This window comes from Rhamphochromis sp. 'chilingali' (assembly GCF_963969265.1).
Source record: "Rhamphochromis sp. 'chilingali' genome assembly, chromosome: 3".
NCBI classification, from domain to species: Eukaryota; Metazoa; Chordata; class Actinopteri; order Cichliformes; family Cichlidae; genus Rhamphochromis; species Rhamphochromis sp. 'chilingali'.
In genome coordinates this window covers 2,696,432-2,715,943 of record NC_137931.1, presented here as the reverse complement: position 1 = coordinate 2,715,943, position 19,512 = coordinate 2,696,432, and the positions used below count along the sequence as shown (strand labels likewise).

The 19,512-nt window shown below is 40.8% G+C and overlaps 1 protein-coding gene across 4 annotated transcripts in view; it reads left to right on the top strand.

Annotated features, from left to right (window-relative positions):
- The first annotated feature begins 7,622 nt into the window (after positions 1 to 7,622).
- Positions 7,623 to 19,512, top strand: part of dmd (dystrophin) — a 308,778-nt gene continuing 296,888 nt past the window's right edge. For all 4 annotated transcript variants that reach the window (XM_080877233.1, XM_080877231.1, XM_080877230.1 and 1 more), the window contains exon 1: positions 7,623 to 7,875. In XM_080877233.1, the coding sequence (XP_080733359.1) occupies positions 7,794 to 7,875 (82 nt within the window). In that variant the 5' untranslated portion in view covers positions 7,623 to 7,793. The remainder of the gene's footprint in view (positions 7,876 to 19,512) is intronic.

Genomic DNA, 19,512 nt, shown 5'->3' with positions numbered 1-19,512 from the left:
TCTTCGGGTTGGCCGTGAGCCCCGCCTGCCTCAGGGACTCCAGGACCACGTCCACCCCCTGCACATGCTCCGCCCAGGTGTCACTATTGATGATCACGTCATCCAGGTAGGCGGCAACATATGCAGGGTGCGGACACAGCACCCGGTCCATGAGGCACTGAAAGGTGGTCGGGGCTCCAAACAAGCCAAATGGAAGCATAATGAACTGGTACAAACCGTATGGAATGGAGAAGGCCATTTTTTCCTTGGACTCGGGAATCTGCCAGTAGCCCTTGGTTAAATCCAGTGTTGTGAAAAAACGGGCCGTGCCTAACCGGTCCAAGACTCCTCGACCCGGAGCATGGGATAAGCATCAAAGCGTGACACTTCATTCACCTTGTGATAGTCGACACAGAACCATATAGACCAATCTTTCTTCACCACAAGAACAATGGGGCTACACCAGGCGCTGTGCGACTCTTCTCTCACTCCCAGCAGCTGGATAGTGTAATGGTAAGACTCCACACCTCAGGAGTGGGGGGTCGCAAATTTGATTCCCACCCGGTATCTAGTAAGGGTCCTGACTAGGCGGTTGAGATGATAAATCCGTCGTTAGAACATGCTGTAGGTATTACAGGTACTGCACTGCAGTGGTTTGTATCTAACAGGCTCCAGTTTGTGCATGTAAATGGAGAGTCCTCTTCACACACTGAGGTTAATCATGGAGTTCCACAGGGTTCAGTGCTAGGACCAATTCTGTTTACATTATACATGCTTCCCTTAGGCAGCATCATTAGAAGACATATCATACATTTACACTGCTATGCAGATGACACCCAGCTCTATCTGTCCATGAAGCCAGATAACACACACCAATGAGTTAAACTGCAGGAATGTCTTAAAGACATAAAGACCTGGATGGCTGCTAACTTTCTGCTTCTTAATTCAGATCAAACTGAGGTTATTGTACTCGGCCCTGAAAAGCTTAGAAATATGGTATCTAACCAGATTCTTACTCTGGATGGCATTACCTTGGCCTCCAGTAACATTATGAGGAACCTTGGAGTCATTTTTGACCAGGACATGTCCTTCAACGCACATATTAAACAAATATGCAAGACTGCTTTCTTCCATTTGCGCAACATCTCTAAAGTTAGAAATATCCTGTCTCAGAGTGACGCTGAAAAACTAGTTCATGCATTTATTACTTCCAGGCTGGACGACTGTAATTCATTATTATCAGGAAGTCCTAAAAACTCACTGAAAAGCCTTCAGCTAATCCAAAATGCTGCAGCAAGAGTCCTGACAGGGACTAGAAAGAGAGAGCAGATTTCTCCTGTACCATATCACCCTATTAGAGCACTTCGCTCTTGCTCTGCAGGCCTACTTGTTGTTCCTAGAGTATTTAAAAGTAGAATGGGAGGCAGAGCCTTCAGTTTTCAGGCCCCTCTTCTGTGGAACCAGCTTCCAGTTTGGATTCAGGAGACAGACACTATCTCTACTTTCAAGATTAGGCTTCAAACTTTCCTTTTTGCTAAAGCATATAGTTAGGGCTGGACCAGGTGACCCTGAATCCTCCCTTAGTTATGCTGCAATAGACATAGGCTGCCGGGGGATTCCCATGATGCATTGGGTTTTTCCTTTCCAGTCACCTTTCTCGCTCACTATGTATTAACAGACCTCTCTCTGTTATTAACCTCTGTCTCTCTTCCACAGCATGTCTTTATCCTGTTTTCCTTCTCTCACCCCAACCGGTCGCAGCAGATGGCCCCGCCCCTCCCTGAGCCTGGTTCTGCCGGAGGTTTCTTCCTGTTAAAAGGGAGTTTTTCCTTCCCACTGTTGCCAAAGTGCTTGCTCATAGGGGGTCATATGATTGTTGGGCTTCTCTCTGTATCTACTGTACAATAGAAAGCGCCTTGAGGCGACTTTTGTTGTGATTTGGCGCTATATAAATAAAATTGAATTGAATTGAAAATCTGTTGTCAGACCGTGCGACCTCATAGTCAACGTCCCCAACTCACCGCGTGACCACAAAGGGTCCTTGCCGCTTGGCAAGCAACTTTGAGCTGGAAGAAGGGAGCAATACAAGCACTTTGTCTCCCAGTGAAAATTGCCTGAGTCTAGCCCCTCTGTTACTGACGCTGCTGAGCCTGGAGCTGGTGCTCTGATCTGTGCAGCTCAGGACAGGACTGTGACTTCTCTCAGCCTTAATAGTGATTCTTATTAGGCAGATACAGTGAAGACTGACTGGAAAGTGAGAGGGGGAGACATGCGGCAAAAGGCCACAGGTCATACTTGAACCCAGGTCAACCACTCTCAGCTATGCAGCATATGGTCACCTGCTCATCCAACTGAGCTAAACCAGCGCCCAGTAAAAAAATCTTAACCCAAATGTTAATGGTAATATAACCCTTGTGGTGGGTTATGAGTTTCAACCCAATTTTTGGTGACCTCAGCGTTAAACATTGGTCAATGTAACCCATTTTTTTCATAATTATCCTAACCCAGTGTGCTGGGTCAAACCAACAACCCAACCCTGTTAAGCTGAAACAACCCAGGGTTAGCTCGGTCCAAATTTGACCCAGCACTGGATTACAAATTGGGTTATTTTTAACCCAGCATTTGTTAGTGTGTGTGTGTAACAATGCTGCCCAGAACACCTTGAATGAGTACATTCAGGAAGTAAATGCTTCAGATTCTGGGGTCGAAGCCATTCTCTCACAATCCAAGGAAAGTAAAATGCACCCTTGTGTCTTTTTCTCTGGCCATCTCTCTCCAGTGGAACGCAACTATGACATCGGTGACCGGGAAGTACTAGCTGTCAGGATGGCACTGGAGGAATGAAGACATTGGCTGGAGGTGTCCATGCACCTTATCGTACGGACTGGTCACAAGAACCTTGCATACCTCAGACAGAGAAGGTGAAGAGTGAAAGCTCCTTCCCAAGGATATTGGGCACGCAGACTGGCACAACCAGGGATCAAACCACCAAACCTCTGAATAATAGATGACTTGCTCTACGTCCTCAGCTATTGCGAGTGTAGTGCTGAACTGTGTAGCTCAGCACAGGACTGTGACTTCTCTCACTCTTAACCTCTGGGGGGTCCTAGAAAAATGCATACACTATCGGACCTAGAGCCACAAATCGACCACGCCCAAAAAAGTGCTATAAAAAATTTATATATTAATATTTTATTCCACTTTAAATTAGCCAATCTTTTAAAACTACTTCTCCCTGAACTATCCATGTAAAGTTTTAATTATATTTCAGGGGTTTTAACCCTTTTAATCGCAGTTTAATTACATGAGCGCACCGTTTTTTTTAGCCCCCCAAAACAAAATGAAATATTTTAAAAAAAACCATTTGAAGTAATATTTGATTGTTATTATAATTAGGCCTTTAGATGGACTAAAGATTGGCACCAACCTTCATTTCGATCACCTTTTTTTTTTTTTTCAGGACCAGAAAATGGTCTCCAGGCGGCAAATGCTCCTCCTCTAGGCCGAAATCAGTGCATCCTCCCGGGTTAACTCCCGACGATGACCGGGGCACACGTCCGGTACCACGTCACAACAAATACGTCATTTCCTGTTGATTAAAAAAAATGCACCCTCAAACGGTCCTAGGGGCCGAAAATGGTCCCGCCCGATCAGCGGGCGAAGCCGCTGCTGCACGCCGGAAATGAGGCTTCGTTTCCCGCAGGTCTGTTTAAGCAGCCCGCTGTTTTCCAGCCCGGGGTCAAATGTGGAGCAAGGGCGCCACCCGGTGGACAAATTAAAAAATTACAACTCTAAGGCCAGTACTGCAAACGGAAACGGAAACATAACCGATCACGATCGATTTGACCGTAATTTTTTTGCCGTGAAAAATAGCGTTTATAATGGGTTTCAATGGGGCACAAATCGACCACTAGGACCGATAGTGTAAGTTTGTCTGTAGCTTAGCCACTGAAGCTAATTTCCGGAAGTCATACTGAAATTTTAACAGTAAATGTGACCGAACTTTTTTTTGCAGACTTTCGCTATATTCCATTCAACACAGTGCAAATGGCGTGTAAATGAACAATGAAAAATGGCACAAATCGACCCAAGACCACCCAGAGGTGATTCTTGGTGGAAAACGAAGCGCAACAATTAAACATGTCCCCATGCAACACAGAATGTAAACATAGCTCCTAGGTTCCCAGGTAGTATTGTAAAATCAGTACAGTAAAGTATAGTAAAAATCAATCCATAATAGCTCACATTGAAAATGTATCCAAACAAAACACATATCAAGTGGAAACATTTTGAAAGAGTTTTTTGCGTGCCTTATGTTTTCAAGGGGATTTTTCCCCTCAGAAAACCTGAATAAATTGCAGAATACATTTTAAGCAATATATTGCACACAATTGCCAGATATAGCTATGATACAAATAAAAACTTGTAGACTGTTAAGTTTAGATTAGTCCTGGTCTCAGAGCACTAGTGACAACAGACTATCAAAATAAGACAGGAAAACCCTTACACTGTGTTTAATTCTACTTCCCCTCCCACCTGTTTTCTGTTACCTTGTTGTCCTGTATGCCTGTATGTAGATTTGCTCCTGCCTTATATTATGCTATTTTGTAGGTTTTCAGCAGTTAAAGCTGTTTTTGAATTTCATAGCTTGTCTTTGAGTCCTATGCTTTGGGTCCAGTTCTTGTTTGCCACATAGCGAGCCTTGACACTCAAAAAATTCTAATTGTCTTGCAATTATTTAATAGTTTTATTTCAAGTTTTACAGGGTTAAAACTAGTAACCTAGCAACTTTAAGGGGATGAGGAAAACTGCAACAAAGCATTCTGCAAGCAGTTTGAGCAGGTTAACAAAAAACAAGTTCAACAGAAGAACCAATGATAAATCATGATTAAACAAAAACAGCAAAACACAAGGAAAAAAACACAGCCTGAACAATACAGGCTAAACATATGGTAACAAGGAAAATGGATATGAGCAAGAAAGAGAAGAAACTGAGGAAGAGAAAAGAGGAGAAATGAAGCAACAGTTAACTCTTATCTCAACTCTCCATTTCTCAAGTTTACAGTTTTTTACAGACGCTAGGACACATGTCTCAATACTTAGGTCACTTTTGCAAAACTCTTCACACAATTCTCCTAACTGACCGTCAGCTTGGCAAAGCAGTTCGTTTCACATTCAAAATGCACTACAACTACCAAAACACTTCATTCAGGTCTCAAATAAACTCATTCTTCCAGAACACTAGCAAAGGTTGACAGCCGACAAACACACTTTGTCACCCACAAAACAATGACCTAAAAAACACTAACAACATGTTACACAGTGTTTTCTTGTGTAAAACAAGGACACATCTCTGTTTATAATTTCAATATATGTTACTGGAATGAATCAGACATCATGCAGAATTCGTTAATATTTGTTTATGTATTTTTATTTTTTTGCACTAAGTAATCCCAAAATACAAGAATTTGTATACACACCATCCACTGATACACATACAATAGTAATGCTATTCTACTCGGTCTCCTCCATTTGGCCACAGGTTCTCATCCACATCACATCTTATGTCATCTAGGGCAACACACCTAGGAAAGAATCTTCTGGCTGCCAGAATTGAAGGAGTTGAAAAATTGAAGGAGTAACACCTGTGCAGATGTTCATCTACAATGAGGATCAGCTGTGGCTGGTTACAGTTTTTCTCAAATGTTAAAACACAAAAGCCAATCCTGTAACCCAAATGACCAGTAGTCTAAACACATTTACTAAATGTAGCCACCATATTCCAGTACCATAAACACATGTCACATGAAGACACAATTCACAAAACACAACCCTCTGTACTCATAAATCTAAACACATTTTTCCTTGCTAAAACACATGTTGCAAAACAACTCTGCTCATATTCTCAAATGAAAGCTCATGTGATGCAAAATGCTTGCCACAGTCACCAATCTTTGAACACAGGGAACACACCTGGCGTCAGTCACTACACACAATGACTCAAAATTGAAGACACTTGTTGCTAATGCTGTACCCACATGTAAAAGCAAGTTCAGAGTGCACAGTATGCTGAAGGTTCCAAACAAACACAATGGATGAAGGCAGAGTCAGGGGAAGAGGAATTTGATGCAGAGGAGGGAGAAGAGCTGGCCCTGGAAGAAGAGGAGCAGGCCAATGAGGAAGAGGAGTTCAAATGAGAGGAGGAAGAGGAGCGACCAACGAGGAAGAGGAGAAGGCCAACATGGGAGAGGAGAAGGTCCAGGAGGGAGAGCAAGACAACCTCGCACCATCATTACGGACGAGATGCGAGCAACAGCTCAGCGACATGATGCCGCACAGTGATTGTGGTGTGTGTGGTGTGAATAACGTAAATAAAAAAACTTCACACCCTGTTCATGTTTTCAAGATTACTGTTGTGTGCAATAGATTCTGTTTTTGCATTGAGTTGTGTTACAGTAGTGTACGTACATGCAGGATTTTCTATAGATTTATACTACTCATATGAAACTCACAAATCTAAATGCCTAATCCTCTGCAGGGATCTACGACGATCCGTTACTGTATAGTTTCTAAAATATGCATTGGCAGTTATGGAACAAAGAACCTTCTCACAAATTGAGCATTGTGTTTTCAATTGTTTTGCTGTAGTGTGTAATGCTGTGTATAGTGTTTATAGTTTTGACAGCTTCGAGCTGCTCTCTTGGTGTGGGAGTTTGAGTTTTGCAGTGGGAAGGTGTGGTTGTGTTTATGTAGCTTTAGAGAAGGGTGTTGTGTTTGGACATTGGGGGACCTGGTGGTAACGTTTGTGACATGTGTTTTAGCATTTGAGAAAAACTGTAAACTGCATTTTTAGATTTAAAATATGTTTCAATAAAATATTGCTGTTGCATTTTGCTGTCTTTTTAAGTTTTGCATTGTGTTATTGTTTTGGCCATAAGTTTAACAGTTTTGAAAACAGTATGTAAGCACATGCAAAATGTCCTGTACGTACAAAGATTTTTGGCAGTTGTTGTGTCTGAGTGAGAAGATAATTCATGAAATTTGAGAGATGTAGTCATTGAATGCATTTTGTGCCAAAACAATGATAACTGGTCCTCAGTTTAGCCCACATAGACTTCTGTTGTGCTCACTGTGTGAGGAGTTTTGCAAAAGTGACCTAAGTATTGAGAAATGTGTCCTAGCGTCTGTAAAAAACTGTAACTTACAGATGTCAAGGATACACATCATTTTTACCTTTAATGATATTTTAGGATAAGGTTTTACGATTAATTTCACATATGACGCCCATGACCTAAATCTGTGAACATCAAAGTGAACTCATCCTAATGCTTTAATAATTTTTGTTAATATCGCTGGAAGCATGAGATCTGACCACCTGCAGGTGAAAGATGAGTCCATGGGTGACTCACTTTGATATTTTTCACACTTCACCATCAACTCTGTGCGGAAACTCGACACCCAACGAATCCGCCGATAGATTCGTTGGGTGTCGAGTTTTACGCTTGGCGTCTGTCAAACGGGACAGGGGCCCACGATGAGCTATTCCCCCAACACCCTGCTATTTAGAGGTGGGAATGCGCTAAGACCCAGCCCCCTCTAGAACACCTGCTCCTCTCCTTCTGTGCCCCTGTGACAGACTGATCAGTGCTCCGCTTGACTTTGTCCACTGCTTCACCACAGTTCTACATCGTGCGCTCTACCTTTGACAGTTTGCTCTGAAATTTGTCATTTCGCGCTGCCCCCTGGTGGATTTTAATCTGTCCGTTTCTTTACTTCTCCCCATTAATTAGCATTAAAACCGGTGCGTTTTGTCGATGGCGGAGGGTGCGCGCCCTGAGGACTATTGTGATGAGCCGGCGGAAGACGAGTTTGGAGAAATCATCAAGTGTCGATCTGGTAGGAAACCACAACATCCCCTCCCTGTGTGTGTGTGTGTGTGTGTGTGTGTGTGTGTGTGTGTGTGTGTGTGTGTGTGTGTGTGTGTGTGTGTGTGTGTGTGTGTGTGTGTGTAAAGGAACGCAGTTTCCTGTATATAACTGATACACAGTTTGAGAGGAGCTGAGCGCATTACTATGGTTCCATGTGAAAATCCGTCCATGTCTATGTTCGAATCCACTTTTTCTGTAAACACTTGCTAGATTAAAAATATATTTGAAGTCGTTTATTGCTGTTTAGACATCATTGGCAATTTATAGTCTTTATAATTCCCGTCAGCAAAAATGTTCCAAATATTTTTGTTTCTGAAAATAATAACTACCTTTCCAATAAGTCTGTTTGCTTCCTAAAGAGGAGGGTGAGGCCTGTTGTAGCCTTTATCAAATCTAAAAACAGCTCATGTTTGCGACCCTTGTCTTGTTGTTGTATGTCAGAGTGAAGTCATTTAGTCACAGCGTCACAGGTTAGACAAAAGCCAGATTTGTCCTTGCTATGGTGCTCTTGTACTGCAAATCTCAGGGCTGGAACAATCAGGATCTTTAGCCACACATGTGCTTATTAGTGAGAGTCATTACAAAATGAAAGCGGTGTGTGCTTCACTGGGAGTCATTTTGAAATGTCCGTGTACAAAAACAATAAAATACATAAAAAATACTTTCACTGGATCTGACACGTGTGCAAAATTTCACGAGTTTTTGAAAATGTTGAAGCCCTCAAAAACGAAATTGTTGCATCTGTTCCATCAAAAGAAATGGAACAGATACAACAGGGCCTTTGCACTGTCAGTGCTCGGGCCCTAATGAGGTAATTTAACACTATTAGCACTACTGAAATATAACTACTGTATAACTAAAAACTAGATATACTAGAAATAACTCAAAAACAAAAAAACTAACAAAACCGAAAACAAAAGTCTCTATAATATAACAATATCCAAAAAACACAAAACAAAATCCGTCGACTGTCACAGAAATAATTCAACCTCCTGAAATTTTTCTAATTATTTAAATTTTTGGTATCACATTACAGATCATGTTGACCCTTTTTGTAAGTATTGTACATAAGAACTAAGCAATCAGATAATTCTTAAAGACAGTAAGTGTTTGAATTGTTTGTATTGATAATAAAAACAACCGATGACTCTGGACTTGAAGTACTCCTCTGAGGTAGTTTCTTACATTACGTGACATTCTGCCATTTTATCATCCAAGGTTGAGCCTATATGTTACAAGATCACCGAATACGCATGTATCCTCTCTCTCTCTATATATATATATATTCCAATACTTTCATCGGTGTGCCATAGGGTCAGTTATGTTACCTCATTTCATGATTGCAAGTGACTTGCAATTATAATAAAATATTCTAGGAATTTTCATAAATAAATAGATCTGTTTTCTAAAACACATTCATGGATGTACATGTGGTGGAACTGATATAGTGCACTTTAATTGAGCAAATGAGCAATTAATGAAATCATATGTATCAAGTCTGGGATTGTCAAACACCCAGTCATTGTATGTAATGCTGCGTGTATTGTTAATATCATTTCATTCATTAAATAATTCCTGGTGGCACATGGCTAAAATGCTCTGGGGGAGGTTGTTTTGTATGTGAACTGTGACCCAGACACGGTGTTGCTTGCGTTGCGTTGGAGGCTGTGGTGATTCTATTTCCAGTTAATGATCTTGTAAAAGGGGAGTGGCCTGGCATGGTCCATGGAGTGGTGAGTCACGAGCTAGTTCCATTCTTTTGCTTCCTTGGGCACTGGCTTTCCTTTAGCCTGTCTGTTTGTGTAAATATTTTTTTTTCTTTTGGGACTTCTTAAATAAAGCTTTAATAAATTAATAAAGCCCCACTCCCTCTGACATACACTGACTTTCTCTTGTTTCTATGTCTCTCTCTCATTGACTCCCCCATGGTACAGCTGATAGGTCATCTCAAGCTGGAAATAGTATCCAGCTGGCCTGATGGACGCTGCTGCACAGTGTCAGATAGCCTAGTTTGGGAGAGTGCCATACCTTCTCTCTCTCTCTCTATTTTCACTTTCTTTTACTCCTCTTTTTCCAACCTTCAATTTTTCTTTTTTACTTGCTTTCCCACGCCCTCTCTCTTCCTTCCACTTAGTTTACATCTTCTTCTCTGCTCCCCATCAGCAGATTCTCTTTCTCTGTCTTGTTCTTGTGTGCCACCTTCCGCTGTCTCCCTGTGTTATATTTTACCACCCGATCTATTTTTCAGTGTATGACTGCGGCTGTCTGTCAGAGGCCAAATCCAACAGTCTGTCTCCATGCTCTGGGCATCTCTGCAGATATTTAACATACCGAGCTATAAATGCTTGTATCCAGGCGTCTAAAAAAGACCCAAAACACACTGAATGGAAAACAATTAGAAATTTCCAGTTGTTGTCTTTCCTAAATATTCTATAAAAATATTGTGAATATATCCAGAAAACAGCAATTCGATATAATTTTCCCACTCTGTTCTGTTTTTATTTTATGGTTGTTTAACATCACAAAATGTTGAACAATTGATATAAAAAAGACCATCTGCACAGCTAAGAAAAATATACCAGCTTACACATAATATTTTAATATAGATGCAACAATTATTAAACCTCACAGGGCGCATTTGTCAGACCCACAGAGGTATGAAAACCATAAAATGAATGCCTGTCTTACAACTACAAGATAACTTAAGAGAACAGTCAAGACATGCAATGAACTGCAAATGCTCACTCATGTCCAAAATGTCTGTGAGGACATTTATCAAAGTAAGGTTTATGAGTCTGTTTTGCAATATGGTTGTGCATAACTGTGTTTTCAATCCAAGCTGGACAATGATACTTGGATGCTTAGTGCGTGTGTGTGTGTGTGTGTGTGTGTGTGTGTGTGTGTGTGTGTGTGTGTGTGTGTGTGTGTGTGTGTGTGTGTGTGTGTGTGTGTGTGAAGGATATGAAGCTCCTTAATCTGCTGCTCTTCTGTTGGGCTATAAAAAGAGCACACTCATAACATGATAAAAACACACACATTTAATGAAGGACAGATATGCATTGGCTTCCACTGGCGTCTAACCTTCAGTGTTATTTAACCATGATGCTTTTCAGGGGGAAAAACATATTTTTTGCTTTTCACTTTATTTATAATTTTTCTGCGAAACACAACAATAGTGTTAGTGTTTTAATGGTTTTAATACCATCTATGTATTTATGTATTTATTGCATATCATCCTGTGACCCAGCCTGTTTATGTCCTCTGCAGTAGACACGCAAATCACAAAAGAAGCAAAACTTAAAGATACTTGTTTTCCTCGGTTCTCAAGAGGATATGGTTCTGTGATGTCTGTCTTTTGCAATGGGGGTGCTGCAACTCCCACAACAGCCCCCAGCCACCTCCTCCAGCTTATTCAGGGGAACACCGAGGCATTCCTGCCCGAGCCAATAGGTATAATCTCACCAGTCTGCCCCGGGACCTACTTCCAGTGGGACATGCCTGGAACACCTCACCTAGGAGGTGGCCAAGTGATGCGTTGACGGTCTTAATGTCTTTGTTGATTTTGTCCATCCACCATTTCTTCGGTCTGCCTCGAAGCCAGCATCCTTCTGGGTCGATCCTCATAAGTGTTTTTGCTACAGAAAAAAATGAGTATAACACCTACTTTTTTGTTGGGTATCTACTTTTTTCCCCAAGTCAACATTAGGTTGTGTTGCTGATGACTCAGTATACGTCTGAGTTAGCTTAGTGAGATTAAAAGAAAAGATCAGTCTGTGAGTTTGAGTCACCCTAGTGAGCTGTACGTTTCCCTGACTGAAAAATTGAGTCAGGTTCAGGTAATAACATTTATGGACAGAAGATGGCAGCAAAGACAGCTGCCACCGTCTAAAAGTGAATCAAATGAAAAAGTCTCTTTTTAAAACTTGTTTTTTTTTATTTAATCTTTTAACTTCATGCACATTGCATCAAGCAAAATGAAATTATATGCAACAGTCTCTGACTTGAATGAATTAGTTTTACATTTAAACCTATTTTCTGCATATAAAATAAAAAAAATTTGTGTTTACACTCGCTCTTTCAAATAGATGCAAGTAAAACACAGCAAAAAATAAATCAAAGATTCAGCGGCACTGAGTCCTGTCGCTCCTTAATCTATTTTCACCTGTTTAGCAGGAGTGGGGCTGGTGGAGGTTTGCCCGGTGCCACAGCAGAAAGAAGTTTTCTCCCCACGCTGATGTTTTTGTCACTTTTTACAGAGTCAAACTCAAAGTAATGTGAGTACTTCCATGCTTTAAACGCTGCATGGTCGTACTCTCTCCTGCACTCTATATATTATCCATTGTTGATCTGCACACGTCTGTTGCTGCCACGGACATCGCACGCTCGTACGTCATTGTCATGAGACACTCTCACAAACAAAATCACAGTTTAGTAATGAAGTAACGCAACCTGTTTAAGGGAAAGTAACAGTAATTAACGATTAACGTAACGCATTACTGCCCATCTCTGGTGGTAAGTAAGTAGGGGAGTGATGGATATTAACTCATGCACACACAACCAGTTGGGGTTTGGTGAAGGGTTAATTGTATGAGTCGCATGTAGTTTGTGGGGCTTTACAGAGCAGAAGGAGGATTTGGGTTTGGTGGAGTGGAGCAACTGATTGCATGTTTGTGAGTCTGTAGGGATGCTGTAATGAGTCTGGTAGTCTAGGATCCCAGCAGAACTCACTTCCTGCTCAGTTCTTTACAGACACGCACATTTGCTCATACAAAAAACCCTTTCTGGGTTAGTAGGAGGATACTTTTTTCCAAATGAGGTTGTATACCATTCAGATAGAAGTAGTGCTGACAGCTGTTGGTAGGGCTCACACTGATCAGTCAGGTTAAAAGAAGATTGACATTATTTTTCTTTGTGGCTGAAGTTCACCACAAACTAGTGCTGGACTGGTAATCAAATTGTGTCCAGATGGGTCAGTCTAATTTTGTAAAAATTTTGGTCAATAAATGGCAACATGGGATGAGTATCTTGCCCAAGCATATATGGCATGCAGACTGGAGTAAACTGGGTTTGAACCACGAACCTTCCAGTTAGTAGGGGACCTGCGCTACCACCTGAGCTTCAAATAGAAGCAGATTTTTTTTATACCAGTTATCTTATTGGTACCAAAGCCTGACTGGTAATCTGGTGGGCCAACACTAATTTGAGCCAATGGGTCAATTTGTAGGGCTGGTGCACAGCAACCCTTCAAGCAGTGACAGCAGTCCATTTGTTCATTTTCATTACCAATACTGTATTGCCCAATCAAATCCTTAACGAAACCCTCCTCTCCCCTACCTTCACTGTGCACTCGTGCAACATGTAGAACAGAGTTTAGTGTGGAAGTGTGGAGCTGAAAAACTAAGACAGACAAAGAAAAGAAAAGTATATGCAATAAAATCATGATAGGCCGTCTGGCCCAAAATTGCCAGGGCCAATTATTTTTCCCAGTTTGTCCCTGCTCGATACATTTTTCCATTCAGCAACAGAGGCTTGCATGGTGAGCGTGCATACAGGCCATGGCAGGGAAGTGCATTACTTATTGTTTTCTTTAAAACAGCAGTGAAGTCGTTCAGACGTAATCAGTGATGTCAACTAAAGCAAGCTCCGGTCCACTGCGTCACAATAAATAGCCTATCGAGTCTGAAGCGAGGTTCGAAGCCTCAGTGTTGGCGGTTATGTCGCTGACCACAAGTAAATGTATGAAGTTTATTTCAGCCTCATGCCTTTGTGTTTAAACTGCAAGTGACCACTGGCCAAAATGACAAGCGGTATCACGGGTGCTGCCACTAATGAGTGAGGTGGGGTGAATGTGATGGAAAGAAATGGAAAGGAAAAATATTTTTGTGGCGGGGGATAGTGAAGGTGCTACAGCTGATTCAGTGTCTAAAGAATGAATTAATCCTAGATGAAGTAACAAATCTGGTCAAATAATTACTGAAATCTCAGGAAGCAAGACCAGAGAAAAGTGTCATCCCAGTGAGGATGAAGAAGCATGCAACACAAGCTTCAATAAACCCAAGCTCAAAGTCAAAGAACAAAGAACCAACAAACCTTCAGGAGTGATAATGCGAGCTGTAAGGATGGAGGTGAACCTGATGAGGAACTTAGTCTAACTGGTCAAAATGTAACTGAACTGCAGCAGAAATAACTACAGGGTGTGTGCTCAGCAGCCAGCAGATGGATACCAGACTCACACCAAGGATGTTGACAAGTGGGTGAAAAATTTTTCTGACAGACAACTCACTGAAGCAGAGGGAAACATCTTTCCAAAAGGGTTACACTTTTGCTGTGGGTTCTCAGAATATTTCTTTTGTGAGTGTGTGTATGTGTGTCAGATGGCAGAAGACATGCGTGAGACCTTAAATAAGGTATGTTTTCATCATACTGAATTCTTGTTTGGAAAGTTGCTGCAACAATGCAAATATTTCAATGCTTGAAAATATGTGGTGATAAACAAGATCCTCACTTGATCAGGCATTGCATTACAATGTCTAGAGTCGCTATGGATACAAACCTTACTTTCAATTTTATCAACTAAGAAGTATTTCATTGTCAGTTCATCTACAGGGTGGGCCATTTATATGGATACACCGTAATAACATAGGAATGGTTGGTGATATTAAAGTCCTGTTTGTGGCACATTAGTATATGTGAGGGGGCAAACTCCTCAAGATGGGTGGTGACCATGGTGGCCATTTAGAAGTCGGCCATCTTGGATACAACTTTTGTTTTTCCAATAGGAAGAGGGCCATGTGACACATCAAACTTATTGGTAATGTCACAAGAAAAACAATGGTGTGCTTGGTTTCAACGTAACTTTATTCTTTCATGAGTTATTTACAAGTTTCTGACCACTTATAAAATGTGTGCAATGTGCTGCCCATTGTGTTGGATTGTCATACAATGTGTGCCACATCAGCATCCTGATGTGGCACACCTGTGACGTGGGATGGATTATCTCAATATAGCAGATGTGCCCACTACCACACATTTGGACTGATTTGTGACCACTGTTTGGGAGGGATGGTTATATTGTGTATCTGGAATGAATTTTAGGTCTCTACGTCCATCCCATGGGGAATGGGAGCAGTAACAAAGGTGTTGCGTTTATATTTTTGTTGAGTGTATGTATTAGCTGACTGAGGACGGTTCTCTCTGTATGTGCTCTCGCAGCTCCTCAGATTAGACGTCTGAGACAGCTGAGCTGATTCAGATTCAGATAGACGCTTTTTAATCTAGCTTTCGGTCTCTACTGTTTGCTGTGTATTCTCTCTCATCTTATATTGTGGTGTCTTCATTACCCTCTATTTTCATTTCTATTTTACTATTATGTCCTCCCTTTTTTGCACAGTGGTGTCAGATACAAACCAAACACTTCTAATCCCTCTCAGTTCCTCACATTTCATCTCACATCAGCAATGTTTTTATTTTTAGCTCCTTAAAATTGTGTCACAAGGGAGATGAAAGCAAAGATGAAATGGGAGAGATGGTTTTGAAAATAAACCAGTGAGGGGGAAAAGAGAGTAAGTGAAAGAGGCAAAGGAGAATGGATGAAAGGATGTAGAAAGGAGTGAAAGATGGATGAATGAGTGAAGATTAGAAAAAAGGAAGCGATTAAGCCCAAGATTTGTCAGAAGGGACCACAAGAAGATTTTAGATGAAGAATAAATTCAGGCCTGTTGTGGCAAAGGTTGAAAGACCAGACAGGAAGAGATGAGTCATTTTCCCCCGCAGCTCCTTAAATGGAGGGGCTCAGAGGTCTAGAGATGGTGCGTGAGCTGATGGGAGGGCGATGATGAATGAGTTTTGTAATCACTGCTAAACATGGGAAACAGTGAAGGACTATGAATGTTATGTGGGTCTCTGAGCTGGTAAGCAGATAGTGTCACTCACTAAACATGTGTTGTGTTAAAAGGATCCTAGAGGCCAAATACTCTGATTTTTCTTTTGCTCTTCACTTTTTAAGTGTGTGAGGTAGCAAAACGTAAGCAGCAAGTGATAGGAAGAAAGCATCAGCAGACTGTTGGAGTTTCTTTTAAGGGTCCTTTATTTTTCTGGCGTCACCTTTCAACATTTGTTTCACAAAACATAAGAGCCTGCCAGTTAAAATCTCATCTGCTTTATACATAATTCTGCCCACAGCTGAAACTCATTAATCTCTACCATTGAGAATAGAGGGTAGACTAAATAACACAGTCTAGACAAAGAAACAGGAATAAAATCATTCTTCCACTTAACAAACTCATTCACCCAACTAAACGAAAAGTCAATCTCTTCACAAAATCCCACTCATGAGGTTATTTTAAAGGAAGTAAACAATTTTACAGACCTTCATTTGGTTACACCCAACTGACATGATCAATGACATAATATCCTATATAAACAGGAAGTACTGGGGCAGCCCTTCCCACATACCTGTTTCACATATAGGACCTGCACAAAGTAACACACAATGGTAAGTATAACCAAACTACATAAAACAAACCAATGATTTGTGACATTAGGCTTTAAGAAGATTTGCACTACTGTAATGAATGTAACCAATGCTACCACAAACACACCCGGGATCGTATGCAGAGCCAAGGTTACATGTGCAGTGTCTACATTAACCCTTTAAAGCCAGTCAGAGCGGGCACGCTCTGTTTTGCGTAACTATTTTTAAATCCCGGTAGCTCTGCAACCACATAAGCTAGCGCAATAATTTGTTTTGCATATGAAACCGGAGGAGTTGTACTTACATCTTATGCCATCAGCTTGTCCTCGGTCACGGTTTCCTTCCACATATAGCTTTGCAAAAACTGCATAAAAAGCGCTTGCAGCGACAAAAACATAATATTCCAGAAACACGCTTTGCCGATCCGATCAGCTGTTCGTAACACTTCCTACATCCATCAGCGCGAACTTTCGCATGTCTGCCATGACCTGCCCGAAACCGGAAGTGACGTCATTTTCGCGGAAATGTAGTTTTTTAAGGGTCAGGTTTCCTAAATGGGGAAAATGGTATGTGAGCACAGTTCTCATAGATAGTTAGTTTTAACTATATTTCTAAACACAGGCACCGTCTCTTCATTTCAATATCAAGTACAAATAAAGACATGATCATTTTCAGCATTAAATATTGGCACAATTAGCAGTAAATTCCCTTTTCACAAGAAGAAACTTGTGGCAAAACCAGGCTCAGGGAGAGGCAGCCATCTGCTGTGACCGGTTGGAGGTGAGAGGAAAGAGAACCGAGAAACAAAGGATAAAAGACAAACTATAGGAGAACGAGCCCAGGGTTAATTATTGCTAATGATTTAATACAGTAGTGAATCAACACAGAGTGAAAAGAGGTAACTGAAGAAGAAACACTCAGTGCATCATGGGAAGTCCCCCCAACAGACACTTCCTAATGCAGCATTACAGGATGAGTTCAGTTACCTGATAAAGCCCTGAATATAAGCTTTAACAGAAAGAAGCCTAAAAGTAGAGAGAGAGTATCTCCAGACTGGGAGCTGGCTTCATAGTAGAGGGGCTGGTAGCTGAAGGCTCTACCTCCCATTATACTGAAAACTCTGGGAACCTGCAATCTCACCCTGCAGCCTTAGAGTAAAGTACTGTGTTAAGATAATAAGGTACTAAAAGGTCTTTAAGGATGGGGGTATGATAGTTCAAGATTTTAAATACGAGAAGGACTAATTCTGAATTTAATTGCGAGCAAATAAAGAAAAAGGTAATATCAGGGAAATCTAGTCTGTCATCCTGTCCCAGTTAGTACTCTGACTGATACTGAGGGCTTTTCAGGGAGCTTTGAAAGTGACCACATGGAAATGAAAAATAGTCCAGCCTAGAAGTAATAAACGCATGAACAAGCTTTTCAGTATCACAATTTTTAGCAGTGTGAATGAAGTCCATCCTTCTCATGTGTTTAATGTGCACACTGAAGGACGACTAAAAATGACTCCAAGATTCCTCAGTGTTGCTGGGAGCCAAGGCAATGCTATCTCAAATAAGTGTCTGGTTAGACATAATGAGTAAATAAAGATAGGTATCATCTGCATAGCAAAGTGTTTATTAATATTATTACATAAGGGAATAATTTATAATGTTAAAAAAAGATCTGGTCTCAGCACAGAACCCTGTGGAACTGCAATCTGTTGCCACGAATGTAGCAGAGGCAGAATCCACACATCAAGCACAGCTCTCGCAGCCACAGACTGGGCCATATCCAAATGGGGCTAATTTATAATTCATACGTGTATAAACTAGTTCATCTCATTAATGAACAGCATTCTACAATGCACAGTCAAATTTGCCCCTCAAAAAATGAGGAAGCAATAATTATACTAACAAAACAGTATGGTATGAGCTCGGCTTTGAAATTGTGGCAGTTCAGAAATGAGAGAAGTGTAAATAAGAACCATGTCTTGATAACTAATCCTTAAGTGGAGCGCAGGCTTTATCCAAAAGTTTGCTTTATTACAAACTGTTCCTCCATATTAACCTGAAATCTATGTGTAACAACTGGCAAGTAAGATAGTAATATAACGTTTATTTAGTGCTTTTTAAGACAAGAACATGTCACAATGTGCTTTACAAAGGTATTAAAAAACATGGTCACATAAACCTGAATCAAGTAAAACATCACAAAATCCAGAAACATTACCCAAATGTCTGAATAGATGCGTTTTCAGCGGATTTTTAAAGGATTTGAGTAAAATTAAGATTCTAGAAGATTAAGAAAGTCAGAAGCAATGGAGCACGAATCATTAACATGAAGATTAAAGCAGCCGCCTGGAATGTCTCTTTAGGGAAACTCGACTTGCACATAAGGACATGTACAACATTATAATGAAGCTATTTCTAAATCTGCTTTCTACGCTACTGTTCTTCAGTCTGCTGAAGGAGACACTTGTACTTTGTTCTCTGCATCATGCCATATTGTCAAACCTCCAGGTACCTTTACCATAAATCTCTCCATAAACTTCCATTAGTTTGGAATTCAGCCTGTTATTATATCCTGACCCAGATGTCTGAATGTATAACACCTTTTCTTAAACTGCTCCACTGGCTTCCAGTTTATGTATCAATTTCAAGTTCCTCATTGTCACTTTTAAAGTCCTTCGTAACCTTGCTCCTCCATCTGATCCATCTTATCTGATCTTCTCCGTACGCACTCACCCTCCAGTCCACTCTGCTCCTCTTCACCTTCGCTTTTACCCGTTCCATCTGCTCATCTGACTGCCATGGGACCTTTGCATGCACTTCCACCAGATCGTTGGACTATAAAGTCTCTTTCTTTTAAATCACGTCTCAAAACCCATCTGTTCGGAATTTATTCTCTTCATTAGTCTATTAGTTTTATAGTTGTTATTTTATTTGTTTACTTTATTTAATTGTGTATATGTTCTTATTTTTGCTGTACTAATATAAGGTGACCTTGAGGGTCTTTAAATGTGCCTATAAATAAAATGTATTATTATTATTATTCTAAATGTTAAATGGACTTATTTTGTTTTAACGCTTTTTGACTTGAGCACTCAGCTTGCCTCATTCACCCATTAATACAAGCACTTTTATTTAAGCC